We start from the raw sequence: 23810 nt of genomic DNA, 5'->3' as shown, positions 1-23810 counted from the left end.
GCTTGTTTGAGAGACAAAGAAGATCAAGGTGGTTAAGCACCCCCCAGCCCCAAAAGACTTGGACAAATTGCAAAACCCTTAAAAGTGTAAGTACACTACTGGCCGGGTACAGGAGCTCACATCTGTAATCCTAGCACTTTGAGAGGCTAAGCCAGGAGGACTGCTTGAGGCCAGGAGTTTGAGAGCAGCCTGGGCAACATAGCAAGACCCTGTTTCTAAAAAAAAAGAAAAAAAAAAAAAAACGTACCTGGCTGTGGTGGCACACACCTGTATTCCCAGCTACTGAGGAGGCTGAGGTGGAGGGCGCCCTTGTGCCTAGGAGTTTGAGACTGCAGCGAGTTATGATTGGGCCACAGAGGGATGCCCTGTCTCTAAAAAATAATAATGAAAAAGAAACAAAAAATAGAATTTGGAAGAAACTGAGACATTGCAGAAAGTTCCAAAGAAATTATAATTTATGTTGGCCAGGTGTGGTGGCTCACTCCTGTAATCCCAGCAGTTTGGGAGGCCGAGGTGGGCGGATCACCTGAGGTCAGGAGTTCAAGACCAGCCTGGCCAACATGGTGAAACCCTGTGTCTACAAAAATACAAAAATTAGGCAGGCATGATGGCGGGTGCCTGTAATCCCAGCTACTCAGGAGGCTTAGGCACGGGAATAGCTTGAAGCCAGGAGGTGGAGGTTGCAGTGAGCCGAGATTGCACCATTGCACTCCAGCCTGGGCAACAGAGCGAAACTCTGTCTCGGAAAAAAAAAAAAAAAAGAATTATAATTTATATACTCAAGAAAACATAGTATATCTATAAAACAAAACCAGGACACTATAAAGGTAAAAAGAACAATTGAAGAACAAGAACAATCTTAGATATTTAAAATACGATAGACAAAATTTAAAAAATTCTGTAAAGTTTGGAAGTTGGTCAAGGAATTCTTCCAGAAAGTAAGATTTTAAAAACAAAATAGAAAATGGGTAAGAAATAGAAATGGAAATTTTGAGAGTAAATCCAGAAGGCCCAATATTTAGAAGAAAAAACAGAAGAGAATGTAAGGGAGGAAATGCAAAGAAAGAGGAAATCTCTGAGAACTGAAGAATGTGTCTGTAGGTTAAAAATGTCTACCAAGGCCCAGCACAGCGATGAGAGAGACCCATAGCAAGATATGCTGTGGTGAAATTTCAGATCATAGAGAATAAAATGAAGATCCTAAAAAGTTCCAGGAAGAAAATAAAACAGATCATACCCAAGGATCAGGAATAAAACTGGCATGGAATGTCTCAGGGACACTGGAAACTGGAAGACAGTGAGACAACACCTTTTATTATATTTTCAACCCAGAATTCTCTGCCCAACCAGACTATCAGTCAAATGTGAGGGTAGGAAGGAACTTGTTTCAGCTGCACAGAGTTGTACAGCAAAAATTTACTTCCCCTGCATTGTTTTCTCCGGAAGCTAGTGGAGGATGTGTTCCCATCCTAAAGAGGGACCACACCAAGCAAAGAAGTCATGGGATCCACGAAACAGGGTCATCACAAGAGGGAAGTGGAAGGAATCCCACATGGTTTTTAATGAGTAATACGTGCTTAACTTTCATCATGACAATGTGGATTTAACAAAATTGAGCTAAAATGATTGCATATGGAGAGAGGATGACAGTTGGTATAATTGAGTTAAAAATCCTCATCCCCTCTAAAAGAAATCAGGACATTTCTGAATCTGGTGAACGGAAAACAGTAATATAGTCATGTTAATTGGGCACATGGAGGAAGAAACTGCTTTAAAAAGTAAGGATGAGTTTTATGTAAAGTGAATTTTACCCCAGTTTTTTAAAAAGGGAGGAGCCAGGTGCGGTGGCTCATGCCTGTAATCCCAGCACTGTGGGAGGCCGAGGCGGGTGGATCACAAGGTCAGGAGATTGAGACCATCCTGGCTAACACGGTGAAACCCCATCTCTACTAAAAATACAAAAAAATTAGCCGGGCGTGGTGGCGGCGCCTGTAGTCCCAGCTACTCGGGAGGCTGAGGCAGGAGAATGGCGTGAACCTGGGAGGTGGAGCTTGCAGTGAGCCGAGGTGGCGCCACTGCACTCCAGCCTGGGCGACAGAGCAAGACTCCATCTCAAAAAAAAAAAAAAAAAAGAACAGGAGCTGAATTATTGAATGGACAAATGTGTTGACTTTTAAAATAAAAATTTTAAATTTAAAAAATGTATGTTCATTGTAAAACTTTCAATACAGAAAATGTTGAAGAAAAAGCAAACTTTATTGCAGCGAGGTAGTCAGTTATCACTTTGGTATATATCCTTCCAAGTATATATGTTTGACCCTCACAGAGTACTGTATGGAGATTTTTCATGATTTTTGGTTGTGGAAGTGATGGAATTATTTCCAAACATGTCGTCATAGTGCTCTTGACATTCTTTTTTCATGTAGCAAAACATCTTTTTAAATATGTATGGGGTCTGCTTCATCATTTTAAATGCCTTCATAGAGTCTCTAATGGCGCTGTGCCATACTTACTTTAGCCAGCTGTTCGACTTTCAGGTTCTTCCCAATTTGCCATTATAAACACCATCACAGTGAACGTATTTATGTATAGATCTTTCATACATTTTGCTGATTATTTCCTTAGGATATACTCTTGAATATAGCATTGTCGAATCAAATGTATGCAGTTTACCTCAACAGCATTTATTTAGCGTTTAGTCAGCTGGGATTACAGATGATCAGGTTGGAGAGACAAGGCTTACACATCAGAAGTGTGTGGTTTCTATGGAAATATGCCAAATGAGTGACGTAAGTGAGCCTGCAGGCTGCTCAGAGAAAACTTACAATGGAAGCTATGGAACTTGAGCCAGGAATCAAACCCTGGTTGAAATTTAGATAGGCTGGGTTGTGGGAGGAGGCCAGGAGAGAATGTCCCTTGTAGGAAGGCATGTTCTGAAGGTGGCCATGGGACCATCAGCCCTTAAAGTAATCTCAGTCTTCTCAGCCTTTGGTCACCTGCTGTACCTTAGTCCATCTGCCATCGTTACTGCCTGAAAGACCTGAATATTCCTACCTTGCGTAGGTGTCAAGAAAACTCACACCTGATAAAAGGGCAAGTAGAGAGAAGCCACAGGTCACTTAAGGGTACTTTGTAACTTAAAGGAGAGACAAGTAGATCAGTCAAATTAGGGGATTCCTGTTGAGGCAGATGTAATGGAAGAAACAGAGAACTTAAAATAGTAATAAAACCTTGAAGCCTCTAGAAGAAAAATAGGAGAACTTTCAAACTCAGGGTAGGCATAGATTTGGACAGAGCACAAAAAGCACTTTGTTTTAGTTTGCTACTGCTGCCATAACAAATTACCACAAATTTAGCATGTTAAAGCAATACAAATATGTGATCTTACAGTTCCCTTAGATTAGAAATCCAATGTACTCACTGGGTCTTTGCGTAGAGTCTCACAACACCAAAATCAGCATTAGCAGGGCTGGATTTATTTAGAAGGCCTCTAGGGCCTGTTCCTATCAATTTCCTTGCTCATTCACGTCGTTGACAGAATTCAGTTGCTAGTGGTTTTAAATTTTAGGACCCCAGTTTTTTGCTAGCTATCAGTTAAGGCCCGCTCCCAGCTCATAGAGACCACTCACATTCCTCTTGTGGGCTTATAGCCCTCTGCCTCCATCTTCAAAGCTGGCAGTGGCATGTCTAGTGGCCTTCCATGCTTTGAATCTCTCCTGCCTCTTCTTCCATTGTTATATCTTTATGATTCACCCTAAGGCCTTCGTCTTCTACTTTCAAGGACCTCTGTGATAGATTGAGCCCATCCGCATGATCCATCTGAAGATCCCATAATCACATCTGTAAAGTCTCTTTTGCCATGTAATGTCATCGATTCGTAGTTTCTGAGGATTAGGACATAGATACTTGTTGTCAGGGAGGGGCTTCTCTGCCTACCACTCCCTAAAATTTAAAAGGGATACATTGAATTTCATCAAAATAAGAAATTGCTGTCCATAAGAGAAGACATCACTAAGAAAATGAATAGATGAACCACAGACTGGAAAAAAATATTCACAACACATATACTTCACAAAGGACAAATAAATAGTAAAAAAGTAAACAACCCAATTTTTAAAAGAAGCAAAAGACTTGAGCAGACGCTAGACAAAATAAGTTATACAAATGAACAATAAACAATAAAATGATGCTTAACATCGTTAGTCGTCATGTAACCGTAAATTAAAACACATCCATTAGAATGGGTAAAATTAACAACAACAACAAAAACACTAACTGTACCCAACTGGAACTTTTGTATATTGCTGGTGGGAGTGGAAAATGATACAAACACATTGGGAAACTGTTAGTTTCTCGTAACGTTAAATAGATTTCAGTCGTTTGTAATTATGCAGAAGAAATGAAAAAGTGTTCACAAAAAGACATAAACAACAACATTTATGTCACGTTTATTTAATAGTTCAAAGCTGAAAACAGCCCAAATGTCTATTAACAGTAGAAGGAATAAATTGTACAGTGGAATAGGACTCTTTTTTTAAAAAAGAATGAATTGTCAATACATGTAATAACATAGATGAGTCTCGAAAACATTCCGTGTGTATGAAATTCAAGAACAGACAAAAGAATAGTGATGGAAATCAGAAAATGATTGTAAAACTAGGAGATTTGTACAAGAGGGAACTTTCTAGTCTGACAAAAAAGTTGTACTATCTTGTTTTGATGGTGCTTACATGGGTGTTTATGGTTGTCAAAACTCATTGATCAGAAAAACCTAAGCTCTTTTTATTTTATTGTATCCAATAAATAGTGAAGGTTCATGAAGATATATGAGAAGATATTACAGAGAATGAAAATTAATTTTTGGAAATAAAAATCAGTTTACTAATTTTAAACCACTAGTTGACATTTAAAAAATAAAATAAGAATGATGAGGGCAGATACGGCAGAGTGAAGACTTCCAAAAATCTTCTCTTCTATAAAGGCAATGAGTGTACAAAAATGGTCAAAATTGTTTCAGAACTCTGAAAATTAACAGAGGCCTACAGTACTCTGGGGAGCATTTATTTAAGAAAAATGGTGTATTAGTCTGTTCTTGCAGTGCTATAAAGAAATACCTGAGGCTGAGTAATTTATAAAGAAAAGAGGTTTCTTTTCTCTTATGAGGCTTATGGTTCTGCAGGCTGTTCAAGCATGGCACCAGTGGCTTCTCAGCTTCTGGTGAGCCCTCCGGGATCTTTTATTTACAGCAGAAGGAAAAGCAAGAGCGAGCATCTTACATGGTGAGAGAGGGAGGAGGTGCTGCACACTTTTAAACAACCAGGTCTCACGTAAACTCAGAGCTAAAACTCACTCATCACCAAGGGGATGGCGCTAAGCCATTCATGAGGGATTTGTCCCCCATGATCCAAACACCTTCCACCAGGCCCCACCTCCAATATTGGGGATTACATTTCAACATGAGATTTGGAGGGGACAGAACATCCAAATAATATCAAATGGCTTCTTAGTTAGAACAGAGAGCTTTATGATGTTTTAACTTGCCCCGTTATCGTCCTCTCCCTAGCTCCAGGTAGCCTTGAAAGCCAGCATCTCGCCTAAAGGTCACTGAAGGAGACAGAATGGGGTTGGAGATCCTACAAAAAGCCCCTTTCTTAGAGAGTTGTCATTATTTGTCCTGTCTGGCAGTTCCCTGGAAAACCCCACATCCTGTACCTGCCTTTATTTGGCTTAACTCAGAATCAGTGGGAACAGTTTTTTCCCTGAGAATGTTTGTCAAAAACAATCACTGTCCATTTTTTGACATTACAGCTGCCTGAGGTAGTGATAACAGTCGGAGCAAACAAAAAGCTAAGCAAAAAAACCTTAAAAGGGGAAGCTGGGGAATGAGATATTCACAGGGAGATTTGAAAAGCTCTTTCATATTCCTGGGAACCTCAAAGGCCCGTGAAGGGCTGTGCACGTGTCCAGAGCTGTGTGTATACTCAGGAGACTTGAGAAGGCCCTAAGCAAGTACCTGAGATTGACCCTGAGGTTCTATGCAAGCAGCACATGAAGTCTAAGACAGAGTTATAAACTGACTGCCTGAACGACGAAAATGCACCCCAGTATACACACAGGGACTGTTAGCTAAAGCTACAGCAAAGGTCTGTGATTCTGGTATTTACAGAAACATCTGTCCAACCATTATCTGACTACTAACCTAATGAAGCAGTCACTTCAATGGCCACACATGACAAAGAGTATTACTTTACAGAATTCAATCAGAAAAGGCACTGAAGAAACAGCCACACAAAAGAGCAGCAACAACAAAGCCTGGGGAAGGGGGAGAATCTAATTCCAGAGATCCCACATTGTATTATTTAAAATGTGTAGTTGCCAACAAGAAGTTATGAGACATTGCAGATAACAAAGTATGGCTCATACACAGAGGGAAAAAAACCCATACAGTCGGTAGAAACCATCCGTAGGAAGCACAAATGTTGAACTTAGTAGACAAAGATTTGTAAATCAGCTATTTTAAGTATGTTGAGATAACTGAAGGAGACTATGTCCAAAGAACTGAGGAAAGTGTGAGAACAATGTCTCACCAAATAGAGACTTGAAGAGATAGAAACTATAAAGATATCTAAATAGAAATTCTGGAGTTCAAAATTATAATAACTGAAATGAAAAATTCATTAAAAGAGAAGCTCAACTGTAGACTTGAGAAGGCAGAAGAAAGAATCAGCAAACCCGAAGACAGGTCAGTTGAGATTATCCAGTCTGAGGAACAGAAAGGAAAAAAGAATGAAGAAAAATGAACAGAGCCTCAGATACCTGTGGGACACAATCAAGTGCACCAATATATGTATAATAGGAGTACTAGAAGAAGAGTAAATCGAGAAGGGGGAAGATAAAAATGTTTCAATAAATAATGACCAAAACTTCCCATATTTGATAGAAAACATGAATCTACACATCCAGGAAGCCCAATGAACTCCACGTAGGATAAACTCAAAAGAGATCCACACTTGATACATCATACTCAAACCACTGAAAGCCAAAGACAGAATCTTTAAAGCGGCAAGAAAGAAGTGATCTATCGTGTATAAGGGATCATCAATAAGAGTAACAGCTGATTTCTCATCAGAAACCATGGAGGTCAGGAAGGTGGTGGGATGATGTATGCAAACTGCTGAAAGAAAAAGACAACCAAGAATTTTCTATTCATCAAAAATGTCCTTCATAAATGAATAAGCCATATGTGGTATGTTTATACAACTGAATGTTACTCATCAATGAAAAGGAACGAAGTATGGATATTTGCTAGAGTATGGATAAACCTTTATAATATTCTAATTGAAGAAGCCAGATACAAAAGCCACCTATTGTGTGATTCCACTTACATGAAATGTCTGGAATAGACAAATCTATATAGATAGAAAGTAGATTAGTGGTTTCATGGGGGACCAGTGAATGGGGTAATGGGTTTAGTTTGTTGTTGTTTTTGGGTTGATGAGAATGTTAAGATGTTAAGGAATTTGTGGTGATGGTTGCACAACTCTGAATGCCTTTAAAAACCACAGAATTGGGCCGGGTGTGTAGCTCATGCCTGTAATCCCAGCACTTTGGGAGGCCAAGGCAGGCAGATCACAAGGTCAGGAGATCGAGACCATCCTGGCTAATATGGTGAAACCCCATCTCTACTAAAATTATAAAAACTTAGCCGGGCGCGGTGGCGGGCACCTGTAGTCCCTGCTACTCGGGAGGCTGAGGCAGGAGAATGGCGTGAACCCGGGAGGCGGAGCTTGCAGTGAGCCGAGATCGCGCCACCACACTCCAGCCTGGGCAACAGAGTGAGACTCTGTCTCAAAACAAAACGAAACAAAACAGAGAATTGTGTACTTTAAGAGGGTGAACTTTATGATATGTAAATCATATCTTAAAAGAAACGTAAAAATCAAAGCAACACTGCTGAAAGCTGTTACAAATCTGTGAAGGTAAATGAAGGAACCATCTCACAGTTCAAGGAAAAAATATCAAGACAGAGATTGTTGGTGAAGAGATATGACAGATTTGGGAGTTCTGGTATTTGATCAATAGGAGACCTAGAAGCAGAGAGCCGGAGAGAGGAGTAGCAGCGAGCCAGAAGCAACAGAAGAATTCTTTCCAGAGGGAAGAATGGACTTAAGACTCAAGAATATTCCAACTGCCAGGCATCTCCTTGTGAGACTAACACATTCTAAGGAGAAAGAAAATCTTTTTCTAGATAAATAACAAACAAAAATCAAATCTACCATTAAGGACAACTAGAAAAAATGAAAAAAAAAAATCTGAACTATCTGGTCCATGCGACCAGAGAACTGATAGGACCGTAAAGAATCTGAGAGCAGAGGCCCACTTATTCCTTTGAGGGCTTACAGTGGTTCCCAAGAGGAAGGCCAAGAGGTCCAGAGGCTGTGCAGTGCTTTAGACAGTGTCTCAGTGCAGAAGTGACAGGGATTCTTTCTAGGGTCTGTTAGGGGAAGGATACTTGACGAAACCCCTCTCACTTTGATCTAGAATCCAGAAGGCTAAATCTAAACCTCTAGAGTAAGGGGAACCAGAAGCAGGTGTTCATAGGGACTACAGGTTCATTAAGTTACTGCAAGTAAATGAAAACGTTTCAGAGTGCTAGTCCTCCCTAGAACCTTGCAGAAGTAGTTACAAATCTTGTCTGGAGAAAGACAGCACCATCCTAGGCCTCAAATCACTTCTACAAGCAATTCTTGTAGTATTCAGCATAAAATCATGATTTCTCGGAAACAGGAAATAAGAAATATGAACAGAAACAATAAGCATAGAAATAGACCCAAAGGGGCCGTGTATGTTAGAGTTAAGAGACAAACACTAAAATAACCGTTATTGACTATATGTCTTAGTTAATAGGGGCTGCTATAACAGAATATTGTAGACTGGGTGGTTTAAAAAATAGAAGTTTATTGCTCACAGTTCTGGAACCTGAGAAGTGCAAGATTGAGATGCTAGGATATCTGTTGTCTGATGAGGGCCAGCTTCCTGGTTTGCAGATGGACGTAGTCTTGCTGTGTTCTCACATGGCAGAGAGCAGAGCAGAGGGAGCAAGCTCTTGCGTCTCTTCTTTTAAAGGCACTAATCCCATTCATGAAGAGTCTACCCTCGTGACCTAATCACCTCTGAAAGGCCCCACCCCTAATACCATCACATTGGGATGTAAGATTTCAACACATAAGTTTTGATGTTTGTGTCAGAGGACAGACCTACTTCAAGAAACTTTAGGGGGACACAAACTTTCAGTCATAACACTATGGTAAAGAAGAAAAAAGACGACATTGAACATTTTCAGAGAACTAGAAGCCATGAAAAGAACCACATACATATTTTAGAATTCAAAGAAAAATTTCAAGAAGAAAATTTACAAAATGAAGCCAGAGCCATAAAAATAATGGAAAAAAAGCTCAGAGGAGAGTAAAAACAGCATAGTGAGAGGTCTAACATTACATTTATTCTGTATCTTTAAGAAGGAACACAGAAAAGGGTCCGAAGCAATATTTATAGGTGAGCATTTCTCCCAAATGAATACAGCAGTTTCACCAAATAAATACAAACAAACGTACCTCGGCACATCATAATGAAACTACTGAAAGCCGCAGTCAGTGGGAAAATTATAAAAACTGTCACAAAACACAATCTTAAAGTAGCAACAACTAGACTGACAGCTGACTTCATAACAGAAAACATAGAGGCCTGGAGACAATATATTTAAAGGGCTTAGAGAAAATAACTGCTTAGAGAACATTTCCTTCAAGAAGTAAGGTGGAATAAAGACATTTTTTAAACCTTGAAAGCTGAAAGCATGCCAACACCACACTTACAGAATAAACAATGCTAAGAGATGTTCCTCAGTAGAAGGCCGATGATTCCAGATGGGCGTTCACCAATAGAGAAAGCACTGAAAATTCCAAGACATGAGATTAGGGGTCAACATCTGGGTTATAGCTGCACAAATAGCAACTATAGAAAAACATGCACACACACACAAATGTGTGTGCTAACAAAAGAGAGAGCTGGTATGGCAATCTTAATGTCAGAAAAAGTGTGATTAGAACCCGAAGAGTAGATTGAGCTGTGAACAGTGGTTAGTTAGGTCACCACAGGTCCTTTCAAAGGACGGAGGTAGCCAGTAACTTACAAATGAACAAAGATATCTTCCCAACTAAACTCTCCTCAAAGCATGTCAAGCTATTGCTCTCCCCCACCCTTCCAGAGTCATATCTCTTCCTTCCCTCTTTGTATTTTTCTGTCTTTTAATCTCTCCTTTTTTCTCCCTGTTCTTTCTTTCATTTTTATTAATGTCTTCCTTCATCCCATCACTCCTCCTCTCCCTGAATTTTGTGTGCATTTGTCTCACCTGTTGTGGACACAATAATATATTTTTAAATAGGAGTTCATATGTTTTTTCTATTTTATTTTAAAATTGCAATAAAATGTACACAAAATGTATTATTTTAACCATTTTTAAGTATACAGTTCGGTGGCGTTAAGTATAGTCATGTATCACTTAATGGTGAGGATACATTCTGTCAAATGTGTCATTAGGCGATGTTGTCCTTTTGTGAACATGACAGAGTGTACTAACAGGATCCCAGATGGTGCAGCTTCCTAGGCTCCTAAGTATAGCCTGTCACTCCTAGCCTATTAGACTATGTCCATGGTATAGCCTGTTACTCCTAGTCTGTTACTGTGTCCATGGTAGAGCCTGTTACTCCTGGCCTGTTACTATATCCATGGTATAGCCTGTTACTCCTAGACTGTTACTATGTCCATGGTATAGCCTGTTACTCCTAGCCTGTTACTATATCCATGGTATAGCCTGTTACTCCTAGCCTGTTACTATATCCATGGTATAGCCTGTTACTCCTGGCCTGTTACTATGTCCATGGTATAGCCTGTTACTCCTGGCCTGTCACTCCTAGCCTGTTACTATATCCATGGTATAGCCTGTTACTCCGGGCCTGTTACTGTGTCCATGATATAGCCTGTTACTCCTAGCCTGTTACTATATCCATGGTATAGCCTGTTACTCCTGGCCTGTTACTATATCCATGGTATAGCCTGTTACTCCGGGCCTGTTACTGTGTCCATGATATAGCCTGTTACTCCTAGCCTGTTACTATATCCATGGTATAGCCTGTTACTCCTAGCCTGTTACTATATCCATGGTATAGCCTCTTACTCCTGGCCTGTTACTATGTCCATGGTATAGCCTGTTACTCCTGGCCTGTCACTCCTAGCCTGTTACTATATCCATGGTATAGCCTGTTACTCCGGGCCTGTTACTGTGTCCATGGTATAGCCTGTTACTCCTAGCCTGTTACTATATCCATGGTATAGCCTGTTACTCCTGGCCTGTTACTATATCCATGGTATACCTGTTACTCCTAGCCTGTTACTATATCCATGGTATAGCCTGTTACTCGTAGCCTGTTACTATGTCCATGGTATAACCTGTTACTCCTAGCCTGTTACTATGTCCATGGTATAGCCTGTTACTCCTAACCTGTTACTATGTCCATGGTATAGCCTGTTACTCCTAACCTGTTACTATATCCATGGTATAGCCTGTTACTCGTAGCCTGTTACTATATCCATGGTATAGCCTGTTACTCCTAACCTGTTACTATATCCATGGTATAGCCTGTTACTCCTAACCTGTTACTATATCCATGGTATAGCCTGTTACTCCTGGCCTGTTACTATGTCCATGGTATAGCCTGTTACTCCTAGCCTGTTACTATGTCCATGGTATAGCCTGTTACTCCTAGCCTGTTGCTATATCCATGGTATAGCCTGTTACTCGTAGCCTGTTACTATATCCATGGTATAGCCTGTTACTCCTAACCTGTTACTGTTTCCATGGAATAGCCTGTTACTCCTAGCCTGTTACTATATCCATGGTATAGCCTGTTACCCCTGGCCTGTTACTATGTCCATGGTATAGCCTGTTACTCCTAGCCTGTTACTATGTCCATGGTATAGCCTGTTACTCCTAGCCTGTTGCTATATCCATGGTATAGCCTGTTACTCCTAGCCTATTACTGTGTTTGTGGTATAGCCTGTTACTCCTAACCTGTTACTATATCTGTGGTATAGCCTGTTACTCCTAGCCTATTACTGTGTTCATGGTATAGCCTGTTACTCCTAGCCTGTTAGTATATCCATGGTATAGCCTGTTACTCCTAGCCTGTTACTATATCCATGGTATAGCCTGTTACTCCTAACCTGTTACTATATCCATGGTATAGCCTGTTACTCCTAGCCTGTTACTATGTCCATGGTATAGCCTGTTACTCCTAGCCTGTTACTATATCCATGGTATAGCCTGTTACTCCGGGCCTGTTGCTATATCCATGGTATAGCCTGTTACTCGTAGCCTGTTACTATCTCCATGGTATAGCCTGTTACTCGTAGCCTGTTACTATGTCCATGGTATAGCCTGTTACTCGTAGCCTGTTACTATGTCCATGGTATAGCCTGTTACTCCTAACCTGTTACTATATCCATGGTATAGCCTGTTACTTCTAGCCTGTTACTATATCCATGGTATAGCCTGTTACTCCTAGCCTGTTACTATGTCCATGGTATAGCCTGTTACTCCTAGCCTGTTAGTATGTCCATGGTATAGCCTGTTACTCCTAGCCTGTTACTATATCCATGGTATAGCCTGTTACTCCTAACCTGTTACTATGTCCATGGTATAGCCTGTTACTCCTAGCTTGTTACTATGTCCATGGTATAGCCTGTTACTCCTAGGCTTCCAACCTGGACAGCATGTTACTGTACTAAATATTACAGGCAGTTGTGTATCTAAACATAGAAAAGGGAATGTGTTTGTACTGGGGTGTTAGGATGGCTGTGACATCACTAGACAATAGGAATTTTTCAGCTCCGTTGTAATCTGAGACCACTGTCATGTATGTGGTTTATCATTGATTGTAAATGAACAGTGGCTCACTTAAAAAAAAAAAAAAAAGAGCTTTGTTTACTTTGCCATAGAATTCTAATTTTCTTCCAGCATCCATCCATCCACCTGCCAAGACACGTGGGGCACCATATGCTCAGAGTCAGCCACAGCAGTCACAGGATGCAAGCACGGGTAGCTCTGTCTTAGAATTCATAGACTCCGTGGTTCCTTTGCTCGATTGCTTAGAGTTGGAGTAGTTACCGAGGTCAGACTTGAAGGGTTGGACCTGTATGAGGTTTCTGGCTTTGTGTTCCACTCCATGGACATGGGAAGCCCCCGTCAGCGCAGCCTTTCACTGAAGTTATGGCATTGCTGTCTTGGAGGGTGCTGGGGAGGGGGTGTATAAAGAGATTGTTTCAAATTTTAAAAATCACCTCCCTGTGACAACTGACGATGTGATCGTCTCACCTCTTTGAATGTCGTTTACTCTTTGTGCTTTCTTTGAGTGTATTTGGAACAGAGAACTGATGAGAGTCTGGTTTTAAAGGATTCATTTCTTTCCCATCTTGATTCTGTAGCTTGCAGTGAGCTGCATACTCCATCGCTAGATCGAAAGCCAAATAGTTTTGTTGCGGTGAGTGTCACCACCCCTCCTCAGGCATTCTGGACGAAGCATGCACAGACGGAGATCATTGAGGTGGGTGCTGGTGGTCCCTCCCTGAGGTGCTGTGGGACATTCTCTAGTGGTGTGTCTTGTCCCGATGTTCAGTTACTCGTGCATCTGTAGCTGAAGCCGTATTTACGTGAGTTGTTGCTATTTTCCCGTGGGTTTTCAGTACATTGATATTGTTCCTCACATTTACTCATCTGGGTAGCATTTATGTTGCCATATCCTTTACAGTTATTGGTTAACTATTGGCAGCTTGTTTTTGAACAATGATCCTGTAAGCTTTATTGCCTTGTAAGAGGTAAGACCTAATTCCTTCTTGTCACCTCCAGTTGGCTGTTACTTTGGAAGAGTTGTGCTCGTTAATCAAAGCTTAGAAGAGTATTAACTATTAACCACTCTCTTGTCCAGACATACCCCTATTTTTGTTGATTTTTGTTTTTACAGCCTTTTGAGTTTTGTGTCACATGTTTACGTTTTCCACTAAGTTACATGATAAACATTTATGGAGGGAATTTTGCAAAATCCTTTTAGATCATTGAGCACATTACGTAACACTAAGTGTAGGAGTTGGTGGCATGAGATTCTGCAGTTGTAAAGTGAAGAATTATCAAACTTAAACTGCATTTCTTCTTCTTCACCAGTTGTGCATTTTGGAAGCTAGCCCACCCTTTCAGTCTCTTAGGAACTTATTTCCAAGTTCACGTCAACAATTCTGCTTTCTAAGCATTTGTCGAGTGCTACCTACACATCTAAGCATAGTGCCAGGCACTGTGGATGATACAGAGCCCACCAGGGCACAGTCCCTGCCCCGAGGAACTGACCAGCTGGTGGATGGGGAGGCAGAAATGAATATGGCTGCCCCTGTGCACAGCGAGTATGGGAAGTATTGGAGTAGGAAGGTGAGGAGAGCACCAGGAGGCTGGGATCCTATCTGACTCTCAGAACAGGCTTCCTAGGGTGGGGCTTCATGAAATTCTGCTTCAGTACGTCTGCATTTCTCGTAAGCATTTCTTGCAAGCTCCCAAGTGCATTTCTCCCAAGTGCATTTCTCGAAAGCTCCCAAGTGATGCCCAGGTAGCCAGTCGGGGGACTGCATGTGAAGAGCCCGCCAAAGTTCTGTTGTGGTTATGCAGATGTGTGACCACAGGGAAGGATCATGCGGGTTTGGGGTCTAACTGTATCCTGGTCGGTGTGTGAAAGGCACACGTAGGAGAGCAAGGAACGAAAGCCTTGAAGGCCGTGGTGTTAATCAGCACATGGTAGTGAGCCAGTGTAGGCTTCTGGGCAAGGGGAGTCACCTAACCAGATGTCCTAACTTGTATAGGACAGTCATTTGGAGGAGTGAGAGTGGGAGGGAGTGGAAAGAAAGGAGTGTGTGACAGAGACTTTGAAGGTGAACCTTGCAAGGGGAGTTGCAAGAGAATAGCATCTCCCAGACAGCAGGGAGTTTTGTCTGCTTTGCTTCACTACTGTTTCCCAGACACTTAGAATAGTGCCTGGTGCCCAATAAATGTTTGTGGAAGGAATGAGTGAATGAATGATCACTGGGTGGTTGAGAACAACAGAGAAGAAGGCACCAAAGTGCATGCCCGGGCTTTTAGCCTGCTTGGAAAGGGAGTCAGGGGTGGCCTTAGCCAAGGGCGGCCTTAGCCAAGGGCGGGTAGAGGGAGAGATGAGTTGGTCGAGGCCCTAGCAGCCCACCCAGGTGGAGCTGTCCAGTCAGCTTGACCGCTTGGATCTGGATCTGCAGAGAGAAAACGGAGCCAGAGGCCCAGGGAACGGTGGCTGTGATAATTACCTGGTACCTGAGAGAGTATGGTATTACGGGGCTTTGGAGGACACGGCTAAGCTGCCGGGAAATAGTCACCTATGATCTAAAAACTAGTAGTTGATCCTAAAAAAAAGGATAGCTTTTAAAAAGTCAGGCTTTAATTATTCCAGACACAGGCTTCTAGAAGTATATAATAAACCACTTAAGCCATTCATTTTCTCTCTTTCATCTGCTTGTTTGTACCTCTTAAAGGAATAACCCAAAGTCGTAGGTCTAAATACACATTACACTTTAAGTCATAAAACTAAGAGTGCGTGTGGACATCCAACTTGTTTCAGTTTTTAGAAATTCCTCCCTCTGAGTGTGAAACCCATGAAATGAGTCCTCAGGCCGAGCTTGTTTCATGGGCTGATTTATTGTGTGTGGATCTGTCATGGTCTGTCAGACTTCCTTTTCCTCTTTTAAAAAGCAGAGGGTTTTGTTTGTTTGTTTGTTTTATGTATTTATTTGAGCTGCCTTTAGCATTCGTGTTGATTCAAGACAGTGAGAATGTTAGTTTCTCATTCTGAAAATGTTGATGTATTTCAAAAGCAATTACATTTTTAAAACCCAACCCTGTGTTCTGATTATTTCCTTTTCTGTTCTAGGGAACCAACAATCCTATATTTCTAAGCAGTATTGCCTTCTTTCAAGACTCTCTTATCAATCAGATGACACAAGTCAAACTCTCCGTGTATGATGTCAAAGATAGATCTCAGGGAACAGTTAAGTAATGTGTTGTAGTTCATGGGATTTTCTTCCCTTTGAAAAAATTATGTAATCATTTGAATGAGAGGTGAACACAGATTCACTTCACTACTGGCTCACAAGTTAGCTCATGTCTAAATACATTTGTCTTTGCAAATTTTTAAGCTTTCCCATCGGGCTTCTGACATCAGAGTAAGAGGTGCTATGGGAGGCAGTCAGCTGGACTCTCTGGGGCCATGGTAATTGCATCAGAAGCAAAGCAAGTACACCAATGCTGCCTCTCTTCCTTCTCTTCCTCAGATGTATTTACTGGGCTCTGGAACGTTCATTGTCAAAGATCTGCTGCAGGACAGGCATCATAGGTTGCATTTAACACTAAGGTTGGTGTTCAGTTTTATTCCCTTGGAAGGATCTGGAATGATGAGGTCCAGGGACAGGTGGGGAAAGGACCCACTTCCTATACTGAGAGAGCACCCTTCCCTTCCCAGAAGCAGTCTGTGTGGCGACACTGTGTTGTCTCCTGAGGCGAAACAAATTACTTAGCCTATCAGGGAATGGAAACTTTTAGCATCCATAGGAGATATGAGCACAGCTGTTCCGAGCCCTAAAGGAAGGCCTGGATACATATCTAATAATACTGAGTGTGTTTCTCTGTTATTTAGCCCCTCCCCAGTAAAATATAATCTCCCAGACAGCAGGGAGTTCTGTCTGCTTTGCTTCACTACTATTTCCTAGACACTTAGAATAGTGCCTGGTGCCCAATAAACGTTTGTGGAAGGAATGAGTGAATGAAAGAGAAACGCCCACCGTGTCCCAGGATGAAAAGATGAAAGATATCAGGATGTCAATCCTTCCAAATCATTTTAGGGGCACTTCCCACCAAAAACTCTGACATGGTGTTCTTTTTTCAGAATAATGTAAAAATTGTGAGAACTATGATCTGGGAAAATAATCCAAAAAAGCTAGGAAAATTTGACAAAAAATTAAGTCCCTGCAATGTTGAGACGTTCTGAAGTTACTGTAAGTAAAGTAAAGACAGTATTGCAGGCGTTGACTATCTAATCAGTGGACAGGATGAGAACCCTGCAGCATCGTCTAAACATAGTTTGTTTAGAGAACTTCATTCAGGAAAAAGGAAAAAGGAAAAATCTTAGGTAAAATGAGAGGGATCATGTAAGGAAAAGGACTTTGAGAAAAATATTTAGTTACATCATGCGTCAGAGTTAACTCTAGTTGGGTTAGAGTTAAATGTACAAAATGGACACCATTCTTTTTAAAGGAGCTAAAGGCGACTGATCATTGAACAGATAGAGCAGGAAAGGACTTCACAGGCACGAGGACAGGGCGAGGAAATCACAAAGGAAATGGTCAGTAGATGGGACCAGACAAAAATTTAGAACCTGGTTAAGTGAGACCTTGTAAATAGAAAGCCTGAAGTTCCAGGGTGTCCCCAGGCTCCCTGGATGGATCAGATGAGCCCAGGCCACCATCAGCCACCTAGGTAAAATTAGAGGGATCGTGTAAGGAAAAGGTGTCAGGGCAAAGCTGACTGAGGCTGGGGTAGCATCAGCTCTGTCATCTCAGGATTCAAGGGCCTTGGGCTAATATAAACCTGAGGGTGGGGTGGGAAGGAACAGAAAAGGGCCCAGGGCCAGAACAAGGTGTTCTCTAGTCCTCAATCTGGCACGTGTCCCCCTCACCCTCTGGGCAGGGGTGAACCCAGGCACTGGCAGCAGCTCAAGAACAGCATTGGCTCCTCCTCAAGGAGGCCCCCTCTGACTTCACCCGCACGTCCACACTTCCCTGTGGTGCGTTGTCCGTTCAGACACAGCCCTCCGCTGGGCCCCATGGTTTCCTCGTCTGTCTCGCTGGGGACGAGCCCTGTGTACACAGCGAATGCTGACCGACTGGTCAGTCAGCTCGGCCCTGCTGCCCCCAGGACCCTGATGACCCAGTATGGCCAGGGCTTTGCATTTCAGCAGAAAGGAAGCACAGTTGCAGCACCACTCATTAAAGCATGTTGTACATCACAGGTCTGCAGAGAGTGACCGTGTGGGTAACGTCACCGTGATTGGCTGGCAGATGGAGGAGAAGTCAGACCAACGGCCCCCTGTGACCCGGTCTGTGGACACTGTCAATGGGAGGGTGAGTTACGCCACTTTCCTCCTCTCCTTTAGAAAGAGCAAGGGAATTAATCGGTAAAAATGCGGCTCTCGTGGACTTAGCCTTTGTGCTCAGCAACGGGCAGGGCCTGCTGCTTGATGCCGCTCCCCATGGACACTCCGGTCCTCCTTAGGCACACCTTGAAGCAGGAAACAGGGCTCCCGCCCGTAAAGCCCTGCTGCCCTGGAGCCTGCCTGTGTTCTGGGTGCTATACTGGCCACATCTAGAGGGCAAGAGTAAGCGGGAAAGAGCCCTGCTGGAAGAACTGCAGTCAGGGGGCAACTTAGGGGGTGTGGAGGGCAAGTGAAGAGGCATTTAGGACCCAGGTCATCTGTCCTGTTTTGTTAATATCTTCCTCTCCCAGACACATGCATGCCCTGCAGTCTCCTGGTACATACCTTCACCTTTTCATATGCTCCCCTCTTCCCTGATCCTCCTCCGCCTCTCCAGCTACACCCTCCTGCACCCACTCTCATGCACAGTCTCTCACACAGACACTCAAAGAAAAATTCTAATTTCAGAGCCCCAACGCTGGTAAGTAGTCATTGTTGTACAATACAGAGATGTCTCATTTCACCCAAAATAAGCCCAGAATGTTAGTTCTGGAAATATCCCTTGGCATCATCTATTCTCTTCCTTTCGTTTTATACATCAGAACACTGAAACACAAGGTGAAGTGGCTGAGAAACCATGCCTGCCTAGAGACTTTTGTGTGCATGAAGTGGTTCAACACACTGGGAGGTGAATTACTTTGTGGCTTGGGCAGCATCTTTATTGTAGAGTTCATGGTGGATATTCATCTTAAGAGTTCTGTTGTGATGTATTTAGGCCACTGTTTCTGCTGAGTGTTCTGGAGTCATCTGAATCTCACAGTTTTCTTGTGCATTTCCTTACACATTATCAGATGGTTCTTCCCGTCGATGAGAGCTTGACGGAGGCATTAGGAATCCGATCCAAATATGCTTCGTTGCGAAAGGACACTTTGCTGAAATCAGGTAAACAGCTTCCTCCTTTGGTATTCTTGCCTCTCTTGTGAGTATCCACTTGGGCCCGCAGTCCCCTTTGCTCCCCACCTGCTGCGATTGTCCCAGCCATGCACCCTCATTGTCACCTCTCTGCTGCTTATCCTCGTGTTCTTTTTGCAGCATATAAAGAGTTACTACAAAAAACAATAATAATTTTCCTTTAAAGAGGATTAAAAAATAAAAAAGAGTCAGTAATACTCCAAGGAAGTCATACTTCATCTCACTCTTTCCTGTTTCACATCGGGGTTGGTGACTGGCGACAGCCTCCCTGCCCCCAGCTGCTCGCGCTTTAGAGTTAGTTACATGTTCTGGGACAGGAAGATTGCATGTTGCTGGGAAGAAGCGTTCAGACCTAGTCACTTGGTGGGTTTTCGGTGTAAGCGTTTTAATTCCCGTGAGATGAACAGTGAGAGGACTTGAGTTGTCACCATCCCCGAGGGCCAGGAGCGAAGAACCCACGAGGCAGGTCTGCAGCCAGTTCACATGCAGCCTGTCTCCCGTCATCCCACCTCAGTGTTTGGCGGCGCCATCTGCCGCATGTACCGGTTTCCAACCACCGACGGTAACCACCTGCGGATCCTGGAGCAGATGGCAGAGAGCGTGCTCTCCCTGCACGTGCCCCGGCAGTTTGTGAAGCTCCTACTAGAGGAAGATGCAGCCAGGTGAGGCCACACGGAAGGACTGACTGTCCATCATACCCATATCATGTGCCCCTTCCTTTCTGAGATATAGCGGGCAGAGCACGGGCATCAGATAGACCGGACTGCAGACACAGCCTCTCCCCTGCAACTCTGTGGCCTTGGCTTGCCTAAGCCTCAGTGTGCCCATTGGGATTATGGATTCCTGTGCAGGGATTTTGTAAGACAGTGTGCTTGAACCCAGATGTGTGTCCTGCACTCAGAACCTCCTCCCTTCTCCTCTTTCCTCTTTTTTTTGAAACAGAGTCTTGCTCTGTTGCTCAGGCTGGAGTGCAGTGGTGCAATCTCAGCTCAACGCAGCCCCCGTCTCCCAGGTTCAAGTAATTCTGCTGCCTCAGCCTCTGAAGTAGCTGGGATTACAGGTGTGCGCCACCAGGACTGGCTAATTTTTGTATTTTTAGTAGAGATGGCGTTTCACCATGTTGATTAGGCTGGTCTCGAACTACTGACCTCAGGTGATCCACCCACCTCTGCCTCTCAAAGTGCTGGGATTACAGGTGTGAGCCACCATGCCCGGCCTGCCTTCTCTTCTTTTCTTTCCCCTCTCACTAGTCCTTCAGAAAGTTAGAAATAACTGGTAATTGTTTGATCCTAGCTGCCCAGCAGTAGTTTTCTAGGTTAGGGTCATAGATAAGGGCTCCAGAAGACTGAGTATGACCTGTCAGCTCACTGTGGTCCCATAAGGGTCTTAACCCTTCTGCATCTCTCAACCCAGGGCATATTTTGTCAGTCCTAAGGTGAGGAGAAGCCCAACAGGTGGCCCAGGCCGTGCAGATTATGTCCCCTGTCTCTCTCTGTTTCAGTTTTGTGCTGTTGTAACAGAATGCCAGAGACTGAGTAATTTATAATGATCAGAAAAGTGTTTGACTCATGGTTCTGGAAACTAGGAAGTCCAAAAGCGTGGTGCTGGCATCTGGTGAGGGCCTTCATGCTGCATCATCCTGTGGTAGAAGGCATCACACAGCAAGAGCACTCTTGAGAGAAGGCCAAACTTGCTTTTATGACAAACCCACTGTTGCAATAACCAACCCATTCCCACCATAATGACATCAATCCATTCATGCGGGCAGAGCCCTCATGACCACATCATCTCTTAAAGGTCCTACTTCTCAAAACTGTGGCATTCAGGATAAAGTTTCCAACATAGGAACTTTGGGGGATAGTCTCAGACTGTCATTTCTCCTCCTTGTCCTCAAATGATGTTAATTATAAACACAATATAACAGAAGCATGAAAGAAAGCAAGGTAGCCAGAATCCTGCTGTTTTCAAAGAGCTATTTTGTTTACATTTTTTATCTGGAAAAAACATCACACTTAAAGATGAAGGGCAAGAATAATGCAATGAGCACCTAGATACCTTTCACCTAGAATCACCAATTGTTAGTATTTTGCCAATTGCTTTCTCCATGTATGCACATATTTTAGTAATTTTAATTTTACAAATTTTCATTAAGCTTTGTCCATATTTTTGTGTATTTACATAGTGACAATCTATTTTTCCATGTATTTTCGGTTTTTATGTTTAAATTTCCCATTACATGGTGTATTATAACTTTAAAGAGTTTATTCGTTTTTTATTTGAGACAGGGTATTGCTCTGTTACCCAGGCTGGAGTGCAGTGGCGCCATCAGAGCTCACTGCAGCCTGAAACTCCTGGGCTCAAGCCATCCTCTTACCTCAGCTTCCTGGACAGATAGAACTACAAGCACACACCACTATGCCCAGCTAATTTTTTCATTTGTTGTAGAGACAGGGTCTTGCTATGTTGCCTAGGCTGGTCCCCAACTCATGGCCTCAAGCACTCCTCCCACCTTGGCCTCCCGGAAAGCTGGGATTCCAGGCGTGACCCACCATTGCTGGCCAAGAGTTCATTCACTTAACAAGTGCTTTAGTTCAAGGGTTTTGTTGCTGTTTTCAGCAACAACCACATGTCAGGCACTGTTCTCGGTGTGGGAGGCTTCTTGGTGAGCTCAGTGTGGGGGTTGGTTGGAAGCAGAACTGGGAACCTCACACGGGAACTCCAGATGTGTCCGCGTGTGCTGGGACTGAAAAGGGAACTGTGAGAAGAAAGAGGGTGCTCAGGGCAGGCCTCTGTGAGATGATGACATTAAACTAACACCTAAAGCCTAGGAAGCAGTCACATGAACACGGCAGACACATTCCAGAGAGAGAAACTAGCAGTGGCCTGGCAGACAGAGCTGCTGTGCTCAGAGCGGCCTGAGGTCATGGGGCGGCTGGCCATGTAGCCCTACCTGCTCTGGGTGTCCTTTTATATTAATTTTGCTATTTTAATAATAATAAAATGGCACAGCTTTTAAAAACAATTTAGACAAGTCAGATTTCCTAAGACCTTATATAAAATTTAGCTTTTTTTCTTTCTCAAAGGAAAACATGAGTGCAGTATAAAAAAAGCAAATAGCGCAGAAAGGTTTTAACTAAAAACAACTCTTGGGGCTCTACTTTCTGATCTGCTTCCCAGAAACAATCACTTTTTGAGAGTTTTAGTGTTTACTGATGTATTTCTAAATATATGTGTAAAGTGTTCTCTTCATTAATCAATAAATTCATTAATCAATTTCAGGGATTAGCTACTGATTTTCTATGCTGAGGGTTTGGCCTTTTATACCTTCCCAGTCCCCATTTTCCTAATTTGGTTATCGTTTTTGTTTTTAAATCCATCTTGTGATTTTGCTGTTATGATTGTGTAGCTGTTCTTCATTGCTGAGCTAAGGAATTTATATTTCAGTTCTTATACAGCTTTTATTTTTTTGGAGATGACAATTCCTCTTTTTCTTCTCTCCTCCCTCCTCTTCCCCCTTCCCCCTTCTGTTACCCTGTGCCTCTGTCGAGCACACACATAAAGACAAGATCTGGCCTGATTTCATCCACAGTGACACAGCGGGCCACTTTTAGGTTCAGACGGCTCCTCTCTCACATAGACACGGAAGGAAGAATAGCCAGAGGTCCCAGCTCCCATGGTCCTCGTCCCATACCCAGAAAGGATGGCTGAGACAGAAGGGCTTGTGACGGCAGCGCGATCTGTGGAACTCCGCTGCTGAGGAGCCAACTCTAGGCTGCAGCTGAGCGGTTTTAGATTCTGCAGCTCCCTTATCAGGGGGAGGACAGAAGGCCCACACCTCAGGAGAACCTGGGAGGCGATGAGAAACGCCGTCCTGATAGCCTCCTAGGGGAGATGATGAGACAAGCAGGAGATGGCTCAGGGCGGTTACTCACAGCCTGCAGTCCTCTCTGTTCCGGGAGGATCACACGTGGTTTGCCCAGACTCAGGTGGGCTGTGGTTTGAGCCTGTGCCTGAGGGTGCCTGCAGGTCATTAAGGTAAAGCGTCTCCCCGGCAGCCCTGCCTCCTTCTCCCCACCTGCACTTAGTTTCCCTTGAACATTTGACTAAGTTCCCGTGAAAAGCTACTCTGGATACATTCCCGTGTGGTCAGTGGTCTGCCTTTCATGTAGCTAGTTGCCTTTTAGACAGGTAGTGTAACCATTGTCCTGGCCCACCCTGGGCATCCGTGATTCTTGCCCTGCAAATGCTGTTGTCCTGGGTAGGCCTCCTGGGCCTCTCTGGGGAAACCAGTTAGCCCGCAGCCTGATGCATCTGTGTCTTGCTTTCAGAGTGTGTGAGCTGGAGGAGCTGGGAGAGCTGTCCCCTTGCTGGGAGAGCCTCCGGCGTCAAATTGTCACCCAGTACCAGACCATCATCCTCACATACCAGGAGAACCTGACCGACCTCCATCAGTACAAAGGTGGGCGCACCCCC

At 43.3% G+C, this 23810-nt stretch overlaps 1 protein-coding gene across 20 annotated transcripts in view; it reads left to right on the top strand.

Annotated features, from left to right (window-relative positions):
- Positions 1–23810, top strand: part of LOC105490067 (inositol polyphosphate-4-phosphatase type I A) — a 165241-nt gene that overhangs the window by 81130 nt on the left and 60301 nt on the right. For all 20 annotated transcript variants that reach the window (XM_071077285.1, XM_011755345.2, XM_024795475.2 and 17 more), the window contains exons 5-11: positions 13540–13658; positions 16050–16166; positions 16450–16529; positions 18183–18294; positions 19217–19307; positions 19852–19999; positions 23666–23796. In XM_071077285.1, the coding sequence (XP_070933386.1) occupies positions 13540–13658; positions 16050–16166; positions 16450–16529; positions 18183–18294; positions 19217–19307; positions 19852–19999; positions 23666–23796 (798 nt within the window). The remainder of the gene's footprint in view (positions 1–13539; positions 13659–16049; positions 16167–16449; positions 16530–18182; positions 18295–19216; positions 19308–19851; positions 20000–23665; positions 23797–23810) is intronic.

Source organism: Macaca nemestrina, chromosome 13 (assembly GCF_043159975.1).
Source record: "Macaca nemestrina isolate mMacNem1 chromosome 13, mMacNem.hap1, whole genome shotgun sequence".
In the NCBI taxonomy this organism is placed as follows: Eukaryota; Metazoa; Chordata; class Mammalia; order Primates; family Cercopithecidae; genus Macaca; species Macaca nemestrina.
This window is presented reverse-complemented; position numbering and strand designations above follow the sequence as displayed.